Source organism: Megalops cyprinoides, chromosome 19 (assembly GCF_013368585.1).
Source record: "Megalops cyprinoides isolate fMegCyp1 chromosome 19, fMegCyp1.pri, whole genome shotgun sequence".
Lineage (NCBI taxonomy): Eukaryota > Metazoa > Chordata > Actinopteri > Elopiformes > Megalopidae > Megalops > Megalops cyprinoides.
The window spans coordinates 24447183-24466358 of NC_050601.1; the positions used below are offsets into that span (position 1 = coordinate 24447183).

General features: G+C 45.4%; 1 protein-coding gene across 2 annotated transcripts in view; it reads right to left on the reverse strand.

The window, feature by feature from the left end:
* The window catches only part of arhgap17b (Rho GTPase activating protein 17b), a 37604-nt gene that overhangs the window by 14292 nt on the left and 4136 nt on the right, over positions 1–19176 (reverse strand). For both annotated transcript variants that reach the window (XM_036552657.1, XM_036552658.1), the window contains exons 2-7: positions 12978–13017; positions 7840–7944; positions 6232–6308; positions 4448–4559; positions 3451–3527; positions 2398–2515 (exon numbers count right to left, since the gene is read on the reverse strand). In XM_036552657.1, the coding sequence (XP_036408550.1) occupies positions 2398–2515; positions 3451–3527; positions 4448–4559; positions 6232–6308; positions 7840–7944; positions 12978–13017 (529 nt within the window). The remainder of the gene's footprint in view (positions 1–2397; positions 2516–3450; positions 3528–4447; positions 4560–6231; positions 6309–7839; positions 7945–12977; positions 13018–19176) is intronic.

Consider the following 19176-nt stretch of genomic DNA (forward strand, 5'->3'; position numbering starts at 1 on the left):
AAGTGAATAAATTAATCCTCCATTCAAGCTTGATATGTTTGTTTGTTTTGACAGTGTGATTTCCCTCTGTGTATATGAAATTTATTCAAAACGACGGCAGTGAGAATTCCCAGAACATGTGAAAGTACCCCAGATCACGGGGAATTCCGAGTAAGAGCGTAACCTCTCTGTTACTAATTCACAGGTTTACAGGATTCGGCCAGCGGCTGACACTAATGAAATGGACACTGCTTAATATGTAGAGGGGGACCATCAATCAAAACAGCCTTGACTGGCAGTGGCTTTGGAGTATACACCAAACCAGCTAATGCTGCAAGCCACTTCAACCTGATCACTTCAGCACTCAAGTAATGTTTCGCAAACCAGCTAATAAAACTCTGGCACAGATAGCACACTCAGACCCTCTAACTCCACACAAACTCCCAAAGATCCCACTCTTACACACAGACCCAGGGATAGCTAATTTTGACCTACAGACAAGGCACACATAGTGCTCTGTTATCAGATTCATTCATTAAGTATTTGCGTAGCAAATCTCAGGATTTGAAACGACAATGCTTACACATCTGGCACACTAGCCACTATGCCACAATGAGACCCAACACCATGTCTTGAAAGAATATGCAAATACAAATACCACTCTGAAGTGCACTCCTCATAAAAAAGTGTTTTCCGAAAGCACAGCACTTTACACGTGTTTGCATTGGTGGTGATTTGATTTTGACCACTGTAAGTGATGGACTTATAAAATTTATGACATTCTCATAAACACAGTGAAGTATTTACAGTAGGTCAATGCCCACATTTCTCTAATTTGTATTTATTAACTAAGAATGTATTCATTTTAAAGGATACCATATCATTTTTGGTATTAGACCATGTGATACAGCAGGTGACTTGAATTCCTTAGGAGTGCTGCATTTTTGAAGAGTATCGTAAGTAACTTCTTCACTTGTGTCCTGCACTGGGCTGGCAGTTCTTCACACTTTTTGTTTACCAGTCCCACCAAATATGTCTGTGAAAACCTGCAGCCTTTAACCCTTCGAAAGGCACCCTGTTCCTCTTTCACTCCAAGCCACTTCCTCACCAGCTTGAACCTGTTCTGCCCGTTTCCTTCATTTTTTGTTCGCAAAAACAACCCGCTCTCTCTCCAGTATGCTCGGCGCCAACACTGTCGTAGCCCTTGGCGAGTTCTGCTCATGTGGCAGGAGCTCACCCTGCCTGGTGTCAAATCACACAAGCCAGCTTAGCCTGGACTCTGCACCACCTCAGCCAAGCGCTCCATGATTCACCACTGTACAACATGCTTTTGATGTGAGATGTGCGGATGTGCAAAAACACTTTCAACGGCTCTCCAATGCAAACTTAAAAGGGTTTGGGAAAGAACCCTTAATACCTCTTTCCTGCTGTAGATCTGGAACCAGGCTGTTGTATTACACTCCCATTATACCACTGTAGATGTGGAACCAGGCTGTTGTATTACACTCCCATTACACCACTGTAGATCTGGAACCAGGCTGTTGTATTACATTCCCATTATACCACTGTAGATCTGGAACCAGGCTGTTGTAGTACACTCCCATTACACCACTGTAGATGTGGAACCAGGCTGTTTCATTGTACCCCTTTCCCACAGTAGAGCTGGAACCAGGCTGGATTATATACTATAGCTCTTCAATGGGAAAGGGATATACTGAGCCAGCCTGGTTCTACCTCTACAGGGGGGAAAAAGGTATGGTGAGCCTGCCCGGTTCTAGTTCTACAGTGGGAAAGGGGTAGGAGTAACCAATAGCACAGCAGTCCCCTGCCAAGGTTAATTCATTATGCCCTATGCGACTGGCTCTCTTGAGATGCCAGCAAAGTGAATCAAAAGCCCCCTTTGAAAGGTTATGCATCTCTTCACTTGTTCCTTCCTGGAAAGAGCAGGCACTCACTGCCCAGAGGATCCCATAATGCAATGCAGCTCCAGGTCCAGACTCATTATCGTGCATTAGGTTGCTGGTTTTGACTGCTTGCACTGCTGCCAGGTGTCAAGGCAACTGACAGCTTCTCAAGAGTACTGTGGTTAGACCCACTGCATGTAGGGAGTTGGATCTACAATAACTGGCATTTACTCCTGTAATTAAGTCCATTGACTCCTGAAAATTGGATCTGAAAGGAAGGTGGTTTGCAGGAAGCACAAGTCACAGGAAAAGTCAACCCACCTTTCCAGGCCAATTTATAACCGAATGATGTATGAGACTAAACCCTTACCCTGGGTTTTATTTCCCCAAAGAACAATTCCAGATACCTGAGGAACTCTTAAAGCTGATGCATTCCTTAAGTCAACAGTGCGGGCCCTTCCCATCATCCCCTCTTCCCCTTAGTGCTTTCACCCAGTTAAAAATGTGACCAAACCTTGCATATCTCCACTTTGTTCAGGGCTTCGTCCATCTCCTCCTTGAGGGAGTCCACCTTGGCTGTCAGTGCCTGGTTGTTTGTTGCAGAGACAACTGACTTGGTTGCCTGGAAATACCTGGAACAAGTCACACAGGCATGAGGGAGACCCAGAGCAGGCTCCAGGGGCACTGTGACATACGCACTCAAAGTGTAATACACATTGAAACATTAAACTCCATTAAACTGGTACATTTTAGAAGCATGTCAAAGTTATTGTGTGTGTCTGTAAATCTGAGATATGAAACATATTCTCAATATATTAAATTAAATGCACATATAATTAAAGTAAATTAAATGTAATCATCTAATTATCTTCTCAATATCCATGTATGGTCAAATATATTCAATGATAAATTCAACAATGTATATGTGTCAGGGCTCGAGCAAGGACTCAGACGCAGACCACAGGAGTGTCATGTTTCTGGCGAATTTATTTATAACGCAGGCAAGAACGGAATCGATGAACAAGCAGGGTCTAAACCAGAAAGGCAGTCTGAAGGCAAATCCAGGTACAGGTAACCGAAACAGGCATGGTCAAACTCCGGGCAGGCAGAAGTATCGGGCGAACAGGGCAGAGTGGCAGGCAGGAATCAGGTCAATAACGGGCAGGTCAAACACGGAAAACGGCACACAGAAGAGAACCGGCGGGGACGAAACAGGTGATATTCACACTGCTACGAACTAGCAACAGGGACACGCAGGGAAGATATAGGGCAGCGCTGACGAGGGGATCTGAAGCAGGTGTGTAGGCAGGTGGAGACCGGGCGGGGAGCAGGGCAGGGCCAGAACACAAGGAAAACAAAAGCACATGGACAGGGAAAAACTAAAACAGCACAGCTAGGGGGCAGGAGCACTGACAATATGTGACAGGGAAATTTCCAGATTTTCTCTAATGTAATATAAGCTAAATATTTTAATTAATTTACAAATATATGTACATATTTTCCTCATGTATTACCATATACAGAGGTTAGTTCTGCATGAGGGTGCATTAACAGACACTGGGCTCACCTGGTCTTTGCAGAGTCATAGTCCAGCACCAGTTTGGCAAGCTGTTTCCTCTGTTTTAAAATGTTGGGGATGTCCACCTGGGAGGAGGATCCAATAGGGTCAGAGGACATGGCTAAGATCACATGACTTGATCACACACCACCCCACAGGAATTGAGCTTTCTTGGACCTTCATCATGCATCCCAGTTCTGAATTCTGTGCTCTCTATGCTTTTGAAAAGACGCAGCGCATGTAAAGATAGACTGATAAGCTTGTTCTGATGCTTGGTATATACACCCTGATAAGTAAGTGATTCATGTCTGTACATGATAAAACAGGATACAAACAATAAAAAGTCAAACAGTATTGGGATTTATGATAAATATGAAGTTCAAATGTTAAATGATTTTTGTTAAAACATTGAGACAAAAAAAATTATTGCCACTTATATGCAATACGTTTATAAGTATTGTAGAAAATTTTTACAATGTATATTTTTGCATTATAGTAAACAATGTATGGATAGATTAACATGGCAATAGTGGTAATAACATACAAACATTCTAATGCACATAAAATTTTGCTATATTTCTGTGTGTATGTGTCTATATATGTTCCTTAAATCTGTGATTTTACATTTCAGTTTCTATTTTTGTGTATCTTTTTTGAAGGCAAGAAGCATATTCGAGACAGAAGAGCGCGCTGCATCTCGGAGGGCTTTGATAGAGTGATTCCCACAGATGTGGTGCTGGACTGACATTTGATTACATTTTTTGCAGTCGATCTACCTTTGAGATTAGCTGTCGTTGTACAATGTATCTGACTCTGAATCTCTGAATCAACGTGAGGAACCGAGAGAACCGGCCTGACTTGCGCCCATACTAAGCGCCATTGTAAATTTAGTTCCGTTCTGGAAATCTGCAGGAAATCTGGGCGACAGTGCTGTGGGCGCAGGTAACACACAGCGCAGAAACACCGTGCCGTCTCTCTCCGGACTGACACCCCGGTTCTTGCTCACCTCTGCCAGCTGGTTCAGAGGGTCCAGGATGTCCCTCTCAATCTGGACCTCGTGCTGCATCAGCTCACTGGCCAGCCGGTTCTCTGCCTCTCCACAAACCTCCATCATCTTACTGGGAACACACACACAGTATTAACACCCAGCATCTTACTGGAAACACACACACACACCCAAACACACACACACACACACACACAGTATTAACACCCAGCATCTTACTGGAAACACACACACACACACACACAATGTGAAGGAGAACCTTCACCTTTCCCCCAAAACCATTTATTTGTTCAGTGGTTAATTTGTTAAATGTCCAAGGATTGTTGTATTTCAATTTTCAACAGCGTAAATAACTGAGCTCATCGATCAATTTCATTTGAACAGGGTAAATGTTTAATTGTTAATTGTAATTGGCAGTACGTGTAATTTACTTGTAGACGACCACTGGTTAACAGGCCCACTTTCCTAATTAGGGGCATATTAAATACTGGTGTGTGGCTGGAGAGAAGGAGGTTCATTTTTTCATCTGTGAGTTCGGGCTGATTTCATTTGTTGGTATTTAAAATAAAATATATTTTTTTGCACATTCACTCTTTCAGCTCATTTTTGACAGAAGTGTCAGCCAGCTTCTCCACACACAGCATTAACTCCTGCATCTTATTGTAAATACACCCTGCATGTCAGCAATAACTCCAGCATCTTACAATCTGTGTGTCAGTGTAGCGAAGGGCGAGAGCAGTCACCCAACCCGGCCTTGAACCCGGGTCTACGGGGTACCAAACATGCGACTTTGACCGCAACGCCAAAGAGCCAGGCTCATTGGTATGGCAGTCAGAGCGCATACTCAACCGTAGTGACGGCACTCCGTCACAGTCAGCATTAACTCCTGCATGTTACTGTAAATACATCCTGTGTATTTACATCTTGGCTTAAACTCACCTGCACTATATTAAAACATTAATGACCATAAAAACCAATATGGTTAACCTGCATCATATTACTGCAAACACACAAACATAACATTAACCACCAGCATCTTACTGTAACAGACATACTGTGCACACAATATTAAAGCATTAACCTATCGTGTTACTGTAATCACACACACACGTACATTTCATTAACCATCAGCATCTTATAGTAAACATACAGCATAAAGTTACAGCATCATACTGTCAACACACACAAACCAGACTGACACACAAACAACACTTAAATGATGTAGTGTATAGAAGACTGTGTCTTAGAAATGCTACGCTGTATTTATTTATTAGCACTTTAAATTAATTACAAATATTCCTTCAGAACATCCTGTGATGTCAGCTTGCAGCACTTCAGAGTGAGGACTGAATTAATCACTATTTTTTGTGATGGCTTTCTTGTTACTGTGACCAAAACAGGTGGCAGGTTGGCAGGCGGTTGTCCCTATCATGACTGTTTACATTCAGTGATTATCTTAATGAGCAGCTCCTAAAGAGTGGTAAAAACCACAAATGACTTAACATGCCACCCAAAGTAAGACAAAATTAGGTGATTTTTCCACATTTCCACATTTGGCCACATGTGCTTTTGTATGCCTGGGATATTTATGTACCTGCCTTTGTTTATATCCAGTGTTTCTGTAGTTACCATAATTACTGCTATTTTCCCAAGGTCACATGTCCCACACCAGAGGAAAGGTATGATATAGGCAGGGAAACCCAGATGCATGCCGCCATCTCCATCCTCTCATTGAGCCCTGACCATTGACCTCCACAACCTGGTGTGACAGTCAGTGAACTCACCCAATCAGAGACTCCTCCCCTAGCTGAGAGCCGCCATCCTGCATGGTCTGCGACAGTGCTGTCAGTGGGAGTTTTTTCTGGGAGAGGAAGAATTCAGAGGTAAGATTTCAGAGGTATGACAGGACTGCCATGGGCAGCAATGAGGGAGGCAGGTCAAAAATTAAGAGATTGGAGATGTGCACTTTTACCTATCCTGCTTCAACAAACCAAAAAACTCAACAACCAGATATTCTGATAATTCCATTTACTTTATATATATATATATATATACACACACACACACTATATGGACAAAAGTATTCGGACACCTAACCATTACATTGTACTGACATTGTATTCAAATACATATACTTTAATATGGAGTTGGTCCCCCTTTTGCAGCTATAACAGCTTCCACTCTTCTTGGAAGGCTTTCCACAAGATTTCGGAGTGTTTCTGTGGGAATTTGTGCCCATTCATTCTGTAGACCATTTATGAGGTCAGGCACTGATGGACGAGAAGGCCTGGCTCGCAATCTCCATTCCAGTTCATCCCAAAGGTGCTCGATGGGGTTGAGGTCAGGGCTCTGTGCGGGCCAGTCAAGTTTTTCCACACCGAACTCATCAAACCATGTCTTTATACTCCTTGCTTTGTGCACTGGGGCACAGCCATGTTGGAATAGAAAAGGGCCTTCCCCAAACTGTTGCCACAAAGTTGGAAGCATAGCATTGTACAAAATGTCTTGGTATGCTGAAGCATTAAGATTGCCCTTCACTGGAGCCTAGCCCAAACCCTGAAAAACAGGTGTGGCCAAATACTTTTGTCCATATAGTGTTTATATATATATATATATATATATATATATATATATATATATATATATATATATGTATATAATGAATGATGGTTGCATTATTTTTGCCTATTTTGTGTCAACGTTGTCATGTTGAACATTGTCATGGCCATCTGACACTTTTTGTATCCAGCATCTCGAGACCTAATGCTGAGGTGGAGGGGAGGCCCTGCTGTAAAGCACCCCAATCATTCTGATGCACATCCAGATTTCCCTCCACGTCTGCGCTTTCTGAAGTGTCAGCCCGTCTCACACCGCACATGAGAACCTGAGAGGCTTAATGCCGGGGACAGGCCGTTCAGCTCAACCAGGACTCGTCACCGGGCCCACAGCCCGCGAGTCTGTCGCCTTGCTGAGCCAGGCCTGCGAGGCAGGTTTCTCACCTCCTCTTTGCAGTGGGATGTGGCTGGGTACTCACCGCTCACAGCAGCAGCACTAACTGTTTTAAATGGTCGCCTGAACCCGCTCGATGAGGAAGTAACCCAGGGAAACATTTTCGTATGAACGGGCCCAGCATTTCAATAAACCTGCCTTGCAAGGGCTACTGGCGCACATCCAGCTAAAACCTTTCCCTGAGGTTTATTGTCATATACTTCCTCACTTTTTCCCAGCAAACCTAAAGCACATACCGAGCTCCAGCTGCATGTGAGTATTATATATAACTGTGAGGTAAACTGTTGGTCTACAGAGAATGGCCCTGTGTTCCCTTCATGGGTGAATGAGATTGGGTGAGGTTATGCTCTGGTGGCAGCGAGGTGAGACGCGCCGCGGCTTACGTGTCTCTTCTCCCCGTCCGTGCCGATGTGGCCCTGCAGGCATGACACCATCCGCTTGTGCGTATTGTGAGAGACCAGCCGCACCGCCTCCATCCGCCGCTCGATCTGCGGTGGAAACACAAGGCAGAACCGCAAAACGACCCGGTCAGAACAACACAAAACAAAAGCTAAACATGAGTCTAAACCCAAGAAATGGTGAAACCGAAACCTGTAGAACTGGTGGGAAAAAAAATCAGGAAGTCATCGCAAATGGGGTAGAACCAAAAATACAAATGCAGTCAATAAAAAATACTGTGAAATCCAAAAATCACGAAGTGAAACTCAGACAATTCTGAAAATGCAAATTAGGAGATGCATGGCATGCACAAATGGTTTAAAGAATGCACTGAAAACTGTGACTTTGAACAGTTACCTTAAATAAACCCTGAAATGGTACTTTCCAATTACAGATTTACAATCTGAATAATCATCCTATTTTTAAATGAAAGTCATGTAGCTTAAGAACACTACAGTCATTCAATAAATACATAGGTAGAAATGCAATACATGCCTAAGGTATTTGTTGCCACTCAAAATGTATGGCTTTCAGCTTTTCCTTAGAGTTCAGGTTAATTATAAAATTAGACTCAATGATTGGGCAGGAACCTGAATCACCTGTTCTTCCAGGTGCCAATAAGGTGCTGAGTGAATGACATCATTCAAAACCCACAGGACTGTGGATCTCCAGGAGCAGCAGAGAGCACCACTGAAACAGCCAAGTTACTTTTCATAACGGAACAGGCTAGGAGAACCTCTGGCTGGCAGTGTGGCATGCCATGCACCCTTGCCGACAGCCAGACAGCCCTCCAGCAACTTTCAGCTGAGCACAGTGCATTCTGGGAGGTTGTGGGACTTGTCATTCCAGTCCTGTTTTCTCCTGGGGGCCGTCTGCAGAGCTACAGTGCACATGATGTTTTCATTGGCAGCCGAGAGAGCAGGGGGGCGGAGTCCAGGTATGATGGGCGCCAGCCTCCAAGCAATGATGAAAGAAAGGTTTGGAGAAAATGCTAGAGAACCTAGGCCTCATGGGTAATGATCACTGTATATGTGGAGAACCCATGACACATTCCTGGTGTTAAGGTCTGGATGGCTAGTTGGCTACACTCCCAGGCAATGCATTTCAATTGAAAAACACATCTCAGAAGGATGTGATATTGTGACACAACAAAGGAGCTGTGATGTGACGGTGTGCCTCATCACTAGGGGGCAGCGAAAAACTAACATGTTACCTCAGAATGGGAACAGTGGAACACCAAATATGGTGTCATGGGTTGTGCTCACAGAGGGGGAGATGGGAAATGAAGTCCAGGACTTGGGCACAAACAGGAAGGGGCCAACCAAAAAAGAATATCGCCTTTCTCAGGACCACCCATTAACGCCCCTGAAGACACAAAGAGAAGCTACTCCTTCTTATAATGCTGTGTGGTGGAAACTCTAAGGAGTTTCTCTCAGTCACATTTTCCAAGGGGTCATGGAATGATTTTCAGTTTTTCCCACAATTTAGTTGCACTTTTTGTTTGTTTGTTTGCTTTCTTGTTGATCGTCTCTCGGAAGGTTGCACTGTAAACCGCCCATGATGGTTTGACTGTACAGAGTGCTGTACCACATAAACACTGACTGAGAGCTGGTTGATTGCCCAATAAGTGAGTCAGACACTGTGATAAATATACAGCTGACAAGAACTATAGAGCATGTGCCTGCTAAAGCACGCCCACACTAATGACTGCCAATCAGGTGTTGATGACATGATTAGATGTAGGTAGTCTAATCATACACTAGTAATTGTGTACTAATAGTGCTCTAATAGTAATCTCATATTAGATTATTATTAGACTTTGGTTGGGATGAATGATAAACCCTTAGTCTTTACGGTAATTTGGTCTTCTTGAACTGATACTCAATAAGACAGAAAGCACTTAGTCACAGAAACCACTTTCGGTCAATTCGGTTTCTGTCAGTGCGAAAACACAGCCCTGGCCTTGGTTTTGGTGCATGACCTTGTCATTATTAGGAACAGACGCTACTCCACTTGTTACTCACGCAACATTTTTCAATCATTTCAGCACCTGCCAAACTCACAGAGTTGTGGTTGTCATGGAAAAGTATCCTTTGTCAACAAATGTTATTGAGATCGATAAACCGGTGCAGCAGGACTGAATTTGCCCTTTGTTGTTTATGGTCTTCAGTGTCAATTTGTTTGTGCATTGACTTGAATCATAAAATAAATTTTGATGCCTATTTTCAAGCTCTCCTTATTAAATGACAAAAGATATGCAATACTTTAGTGAATACAAAAGCTGGTCAATGTATTTTTAATACTAGAAAAATTTTTAAATTATTAAGGACTACAAAATTTCAAAATAAATACAAGATGGGAAAAAAAAATCCTGGAACTGAAACTTGCTCTGTGGCGACTTGCGGCTTCGCCTGGAGAGTGGAATTGGCTGTTCCCGGTGTGTGACACGGCAGCATTCTCCCATCAGGAAAAAAACACAACCGGGGAACATCTGCACGCTCACGAGGAAGTGCGTCAGAGGGGGAAAAATCTACACACCGCTGCTGACGCACTTCAAAAACAGCCAGGCAGGGCCAGGGATTCCACACTCCGGAGCCGGAGATAATGGACTCGTGCGCCGTGCCAGAAAAGGCCCCTCCGCTTCCCTTTCCATCGGGGCGTGGTCCAGGATGCCGGCACCTGGCACCGGAGCAAGCCAGTGCGCAGGCTCCGCCCCCCTTCCTCTAACCCGTGCCTTCCCTTTTAAAGTGCTGCAGTAACAGTGGCCACGAAATCTGGGTGGGGACAGCCCTCGCCCCCTTTGCCAAAGGGGAACGGGAGGTGGGGTGGGCACCGTGCCACCCTCTCAGTTGAGGGAGGATGACGGTGGGCCAACAGTGGCCTGACCGCTGACCGACGGCTGACCAACAGAAGCGCGCGGGCACAGTGGGTGCTGGGATTTGTCAGCAGACGTGCCTTTACTCGCTCAAAGCCGTGTGTGGTGAGTGCACGCTTCAAAAAGCTGATACTGCCTGAGGGTGGCCAGTGCTGCAACCTGCTACGCACACGAGCCGTAGGCCTTTCCGCACTGTTCCGTGCCTGAAGCTGGGCCACAGGCAAACAGCTCACCGAAGACCTATTCAGTAAGACAAACGTTCACCCGTGTGTGAGAAAGGTGGATGTCTTTTTGATATTAATTTTTTTTTCCTCGGCATACATGCTTATCAAGGGCAACGCATATGGCTTACAGTTTCCACTTTCCACACAGCTGAGTACATACTGAAGTGAGGCAAGTTTAGTGTGTTGTTCAAGCGCACCACAGCTGTATAGTTATCGTGACCAGGATCGGGTCACTGAACCTGTGATCCTTCTCTGACAGACCCAGTTCCCCAGCTGCTGGGCTGTGCCGCCGGGCCAGCACAGCTGCCCGTAAACAAATTTGTGTCAGTCCGTTTGCATGTGGGAGTTCGACGAGTTGAGGGAGTACGACAAACCCTCAAGCTATACTCTCAGATGAAAGCAGAGAGAATTTACATGCACCTATGTGGAATGGGAGGCATGGAGGGCCAGTCGCCCGGAGCCAAATGCTCTGAATAGCTGCAGTGTCTGTGAGCCAGTCCTGCAGTGTGCCTGCAAGCGGACGGAGGCATGCGGCAGGGTCTACGCTAGCGGCCCTCGCCCATCACGACTCCCACCGGTTCTGCGCTATCAGGTCTCCGCCCTCGAAACTCCCACTGACGTCCTGACCGCACCAAAGGCACGGTCGTCATGGTCAGCTGCGCTCGGATGACTTCACACCGCAGCTTTGCTGAAGCCAGGTGAGCAGTACAAGGTAGATCTCATGACCGCATTACAGCACCAGTTCTATGGTCATTCAAGCTACAGTTCAAAGCACAGCTCCTTGTAGTGTAAACCAAAATTACGTGTGCACTGAGGAGGAGCCCTCTCCTTTAGCTATAATCTCAAAATGTCTCTACAATGTATGTATTGGGGTTGTGTTGACTTTCACATTGCTGCCTGTGGGTCATAACTGTATTTGGTCTTTAAGCACTTAAGCCACAAAAACACAGTACTAGGTTCGGAAACGCAGGGTTTCCCACACTATGTGCGACTGTTTTGCACTGTAGCTAAAAATACATTATTAGTTTAAAGGGGAAACCCCAGAGGTGTAGCTTCAAAATATACAGTGGGCTGCAGGCAGCACAGGCAAGATCAATTCCCACGTTGAAGAAGAAATAAAAGAAAGAGAAGAACAGCACTGACATAGAAGAGGAGCCGGACTGAGAAAAATGGCTTTTTTGTCTCATCTTTGTGACATCACACAACAGCAGATTCCTGACAGTGTGACTCCACCCCTGTGTGGTGTTGTCTAGCCTGCTTTATTTCTGTGGGTAACAAAAGCTGGTCTGGAATTCATGACAGAGAGACGGCACGTGACAAAGCTTTAAAAAAAAAACAACAGAAAAACAATGTGTTTTGTGACAGCTCTTTTCCTGGACCAGCTCACCTGAATAATAACGGCCATTGAGATCTGCCACAAGATGAAGAAGGAGCCTCTATTTTAAGCCAAACCTGATCTGGCCAGCGCATTCTGGCCTTCAGTGCATTCAATCTCCCCATTGCAGCACTTTGTCCTTAACTTAGAATAGTGTATTGCAGTGAGAATTATTGAATTATTGAATCACTGAATAATGAATAATGAATCTGGGATTAAGAAGGTATAAATCATCTGTTAAAATGTTGACACCTCTGCGAGAGACCCCTCTCCCCTCCCCTCCAGAGACCCCCCCCCCTCCCCTCCAAAGACCCCCCACTCCTCCTTACCAGCAGCGTGGCATAATGGTGAGGGGCAGAGCTCATAAGCGCAAGGTTATTGGCTTGATTCCCTACACTGCTGTTGTATCCTTGAGCGAGGTACTTAATCAACAACTGCGTCAGTAAGTATCCAGCTGTGTAGATGGATAAAAGTGTAAGCCCCTCTAGCTAAGAGCACCTACTAAATGACAACAATGTAACATCACACATGAAAATAAAACATAACTGACAGCCGTTATGATTTATGATGCGGGCCGATTACAGAAGCACAAACAGAAAATGCAGTCACCTGTAGAAGGTCATCGCTGAGGACTTCTGTTTTCTCGGCCCTGCGAACGAAAGATAAAAAAGAGGTGATAAGACTGGTTGTTTGCAACACAGACCTTACTCATGGCTGGGTGAAGAGTGAACACTTCCCAGCCTGACAGGATGGCATTCCTGTCAAGCAGGGCCAAACCTGCCGAGCAAACCCCTCCAGAAAACATGGAAAAACCCACACCATGTCTACAATAATGACAGGAATTCCAGAGAACCCAGAGACCGAGCTCGCTCAGCTGCCTCTGTGATCAACAGGTAGATAACCTATCAGGGCGGAACAAGGTGCTATTCAAACCCCCCCCCCTGCCAGATCACTACAGAAACAATTTTGTACTTTTTTAAAATCAACACAAAAGGCACAGGTTCAGGGTTCAAAATCTGCAGTTTGTCCATAGCTTTGAATCATAAATTTGTGTAAGTGTTATTTTAATGTTGTGTATGTTATTTTAATGTTGTGTATGTTCTTACACAAAAATGTTGTACCCCCAAACCTTCCACTGCACTGAGGGAGAAAATAAGGAAATAATTGCAGACAGTTTGTCCTTAATTTTTAATGAATTTCAGTAAGGATTCATTTTATTTTCCTTTCAGAATATTTTTCATGCATTTCAGCGGCCACCTCACTCCCCACCATGGACAAGAACTAGAGAAAATAACAGCCACTTAGCTTTGTTACTCAAAGTTAACACCACAGCCCCGCTGCAGTTAGATGGAACACACACACACCCCCCCCCCATTCCACCTGAGGCTCAGCCTGACTCCGCAGCTCGGAAAAGGCCACAGGTCGTATCTCTGACTCACGGTGTTGCCCAGACACAGCTACCGCGCACCTCCGCTCTCTCTCAGCTCCGTTCTCTCCCGGCTCATACCTCTGCCATGATTCACACAGCGCCGCTTTATAAACGCTTGCCGTTATGGCAACTGTATCTGGGGTGGGAGGGGTTTACTCGGAGCAGGCTGATAAAAGCGTTCCACCCAGCAAGTGCGCGCTGTAGCATCGGCTGTGCACCGGACCCACAGAGCCGAGGACAGCATTTAGGCCATTCCTCAATCCTGGGCCGTCCTCGGGTGTGCTGCTCGTATAGCAGAGAGCAGTTTTCAAAGGAAAACTTGCCATTACTTACACGTCCACAGAAAATAAAACATAGGTACCTACACCTTTTAATATAAACTGAATGTACTATAGTCCATAGAATACATATTTAAATTATTATGAATATATATTCTTCTGAGGTCCTGTGGTGGCCAAGAGGGCAGTACTGGTGCTTGACAGACTGCAATCTGGTTCTTTATATGCATGTGGCACTTCTGCTCCGTGTCCATTTCCTATAGATACAAGCAAGCGTCCTTCCACGGTCCAGAAACATGCTGTACAACCTGTATCATTTAACTGTCCCCATTCCCAGTAGGATCTCTCTCAGGCCCACCCTTCCTTCAAGGGACTGAGTCTACGCAAATATCAGTTACTCACGTTTTCACATGAGTTCACATATGTTTACGTACATATTACATAATGCATTATAACATTACTACAATAATAATGAATACTGTACATTGTAATTAATTTTTTCATTTTCATTTTTGCTCCAAAATTGCATATATTCGTACACAAAAGAGGCAATAATTGATATGTTATTTAATATAAATGCACTCCATCACATTAAAATTCGCATTCCTGTTATATTTTAATGTCAGTTTTTCTGCAACGTTATGTGCCGATTTTCAAAAATGCAAATTTGCACCCTAAGCTCCCCCGTTCCACAGCTCTGGGGATGCCCAGGTTTGCCATGGGACAGCGAGCCAGGACTCAAACACGGCCTGGCCATTTCACCTATAACTCTGCGGATAATCCTCCAGTGAGGCTATCACCCCTAAACCCCAACTGCCCCCTCCCCCATGCGGTCGGATACACAGACCACGTCTTTAATGCATACCGACATTAAGTCTTTGCCGATACATTTGGCCAAAGACTTCACGCTGAAATGGTTCAAGGACAAAAATGACGGGGAAATAAGATTAGAGGCTTATTCAGAGCATGCTGCTAATCTGCCGACGGTATGATACAGCATAAACCCTCTGAATATAATGCAGGGCCCTGATGCAACGCCTCTCCCTTACTGCATACTGCAGGCCACAGCCAGTCCTGCCACGTCGTATCACACCTAACCCACCAAGAGACCGCACAACGAACATTTCTTCAAAAGTTTGGTTATTGGTGATCAAGTAGGGTTGTGTTTTCTTAAGACAAATGTGTGCTGCTACTGCGGTGACATACAACTATAACAATGTTTGATCAGTTCAATTCAGCTGAAACATGTAAGAAAAGGACTGATTTGCCATTTGCTAGCAATGAGCTCGCTCATTGGACCGCTGTTGGCACCCTGTGCCCCACCACAATGGGAGCCATCGTCATCCTCAGTGTAGCAGTGTGGTGTAGTGGTAAGGAGCGGGGCTTGTAACCGAAAGGTTCCTGGCTCGATTCCCTGTTGGGGCACTGCAGTTGCACTCCTGGGCAAGGTTCTTAACCCACAATCGCATCAGTAAATATATCCAGCTGTATAAATATAAATGTATAAAACTGTAACCTACGTAAGTTGCTCTGGTTAAGTGTCTGCTAAAAGACAATAATGCAGTAATATAATACAGTGTGCATTGCAAGCTTGAGGGTTGAGGTCGAATGAGATGATGACATTCAAAGACGTGTACCGGTGAGTCAAAATTCAGTTTGAACATAAAAGTATGAGTCATCCCATAACATTTGAAAACATACCACTGACAAAAACACATGGATATACTAAGCAATTAATCAAGCATTAAGTTACTGCATTATGGAATTTCGTATCTGTATTCACCCTTGGAGACATCTCAAGCAACCCCGATTACCCCCCTGCACAAAAGCAATGTGCTCTACATGTATACCACTGGCCATCCCTAATATCCATCCTCTTCTCTTGCTGTTGGTCTGGATTTCTGTGTCACTTGGAATGTTTCCAGAGACAAGACTGCTCCCCAAAGGGAGAAACAATGGACGCAGTTAGCATCTTTGCTGCTGTACATTTTACCCACACTCTCTTTGTGTTGAAAAACCTTCCTTTTGTTGCGCACGGTTTCAGTCTGACACTGTGACGGACCCCACCCATAGCCCCTCTCGTGGCATTCCCTCACACGTTAGCGCACGTTAGCACGCGTCGGTGGCGCCCCTGCCTCTCCTCCCGTCCCCGAGCCAGGAGGACGTTCCCCCTGCTGGAGAATGCACTTCCTGTTCTCCGCATTCCGCACTGTTTGTTATGGCAACAGCAGGGAAGGAGCAGAGGAGGGAGGGGGCAGGGGGTGGAGGGAGCTGTTGATGTCTGACACATAGACTTGTCATCGGTGCAGGGGTAGAGAGTGGAGGAGGAGGCAGTGACTCTCTACACCCCCCCCCCCTCCTCCTCCCAGTCTGCAGGACGGCCCAAAACACAAACACTTCCCCTTTCTCTTTCCAGGAGTGGTTGTGATGCCAGTATTGACACAGAGGAGGAAAACATTTGTCCTTTCCCTGGACTAAAATTACACCGAGCGGTCATGAGGAGTTGGAACACCGCCGTAACCCTGTGACACAGATTAGTGTCAGCGGAAGAGCCAGTCGGGGTCTCCCTCTGCATTTTTGCTGCTTCAGTAGGAGACACACTGTTCATCAGCTGGAAGAATCTATAACGTGAGAAGAAAGCTCCAGGAGACCTCTTACGACCTAAGAGATAATGAGTACTTCCCAACAAGATGGCAAGCACCCAGAAAACCTTAGACCTTGACCTGAGGCAAGGGGTCAAATCTACGCGATTGTCACCTGCACTGGTAGAAGTGCATCAGTTTCTGAACAACTGCCGCCCCCTTCCCCTCGATCCATATGTGCCAAGTGACAGACTGATTGGTTGATTGATTTAATTCTCTATGATCTTACTGGAGGCCAGCGGTCAGAGGGGGTGGCTTTTGGGAGACAGAAGCCATTTTCACATATGAACTCCGGACACTGTCCGGAGAATCAGGTCCGGACATTGTCCAGAGTTGCCCTTTCACACATGTAGCACACAACAGGAGATCGTCTGTGTCAGACGCGTTCTCACCTACTGGAAATACTCCGTTTGGTTTAGGCAAGGGGTGGCACCTGGGTAGAGCGTGCAGGAGGCAGGACATGACGCAAAAACGCTGCAGAAATCGCAGTGGCTGTATTCGAAACCGCCTACCGCATACTGTGTACTGCGTACTACACAAGTATATACTGTATACTGCATGCTGTTTTTCAGGGTAGTACCCAGTATATGATCATTAATGATTACATTTGTAGTATGTTACCTGGTCGCGTGAAATCATTGCAAGTTTACAAACGTCCAGATTTCCTTGTGGTATTTTCCAGTTAGACGCCACTTTCATTCTCACGAGTGAAAAGTATTGACGAGTTCATGAAAAGTATTCGCGAGTTGAAGTATTATGTCTAGCTAAGTTCAGGGTCGCAGTGCATGTCTGAAAGGGGCTAGAGTCTGGACAGAGAGGGTGATGAAATGGGAGCGCAGCATCGGCACAATGCAAGAGCTGAGCCAGCAGGGAACGTCCCGGAAGCCCTGTCTCACCGATGAACCGCTCCTCTGAAGGATCGATTCGTCGGGCCTAAAAAGGGCTTAGTCCTGTAAATCGCTTCATAAGCCTGCAATGCAGCCTTGGCCCACTGACAGGTACCCATGATTCTGAACTGAATGAGGTCCCTGGGAAAGTGTCTGGTTGGACACACCTGCCATACTGTTAAATAAGCCTTGCAAGGGCCACTTTCCCTGGAATTTATTTTGAAAAGCTTGTGACTTTTTATGGAGAATACACATCTGATTTTAACCACCTTTTAAACACATTTGGATATTAAATAATAAATCTGCTGATTGTCTGTCAAAGAAAAGCTGTCTGTATCTTTCAAAATGATTCAGCAAATGTGAGATACCAAAAACCCACAAATGAGTTTCAGTCATTTGATGATACACAATGATCACTGTGTAATCGGATGCACAGCCTCAATGATAACTGTGATATGGATACAGGTTTGTTTTTTGTTTTCTGAGAAAGTCCAAGGTGACCATTTGAATGCTCTAGTTTTTGCTGTTTGGAGCACCACTGCTAATGCACAGAACCTGAGGACAAGCCACACACAACACATTCTATATCTAACATATTCAACATCCAGTAGGCAAAATGAAGAGAATGCTTGTCCTCACTCAAACACACAAATCACTAGATTGCTGTAATGATGCTGTAAGTTGCATCACAACTTCAGTTCAACCTTAAATCAACTGCTGAACCCACATCTATCAGGCGAGGTGCTGCTGGTCTATCTTTGTCACAACTCAATTTCAACCAGGAAACTGCATCAGAATAACGAGGAGCGCCTACTTACTGGAAACCTCGGGTGCTCTTGAGGTTGTCTTTAGCAGAGGGAAGGAGGATGTCGAACGGGTTCTCGAATTTCACAGACATGAACGACATTCCCAACATACCCCCTGAGGAGGCAGGACAATGGGTAAGGAAGCGCACTTCCGCCCTGCCCTTACCCATCATTCCCTTACAGAGAGGACAGGGTGGTTTGCTGGTGCTCAAACACCCCCCCACCAGGGATTGCGTGCAGAAGCTGGAGGGATGAGGCCGCGTCAGCTGAAATCGGAGAACCCCGATACCCGGGCCTATTCCATTACACGGGCCGCACAGTGAACTGACGCAGGAGGTCACGGTCCTGTCGTTTTCGGACTCCCACCAACATCAGACTGGCACTGAAGGGAGATCACCTGCAGAGGCATCCCGCGTGAAGCACCAGCCTCTCTAACGGCCCGTTCTCCCGTATCGCTGCCCGAGCTCCAGAGCAGAGCGCAGGCTCGACCTCAGAAATAGGCCTCTGGCAATTACACACAGCGCCTGGCTGTAACCACTTTAATGTGAACGGGAGTTATGATTACATGGGATCATGTGTTCAGATCCACGGAGTTCATAAACTCACTTCAGAGAATTCATCTACATGCGACACATCAGTCCTTTCAACAAATGCAATTAACTGACACGTCCCACAAAGCACACAGGACACCCTCACACATGGGGAATAGGTTACAGAGACTGTTAATGGGAAAATATTCAAGTACTGCACTGTTCAGCAGAGCAGT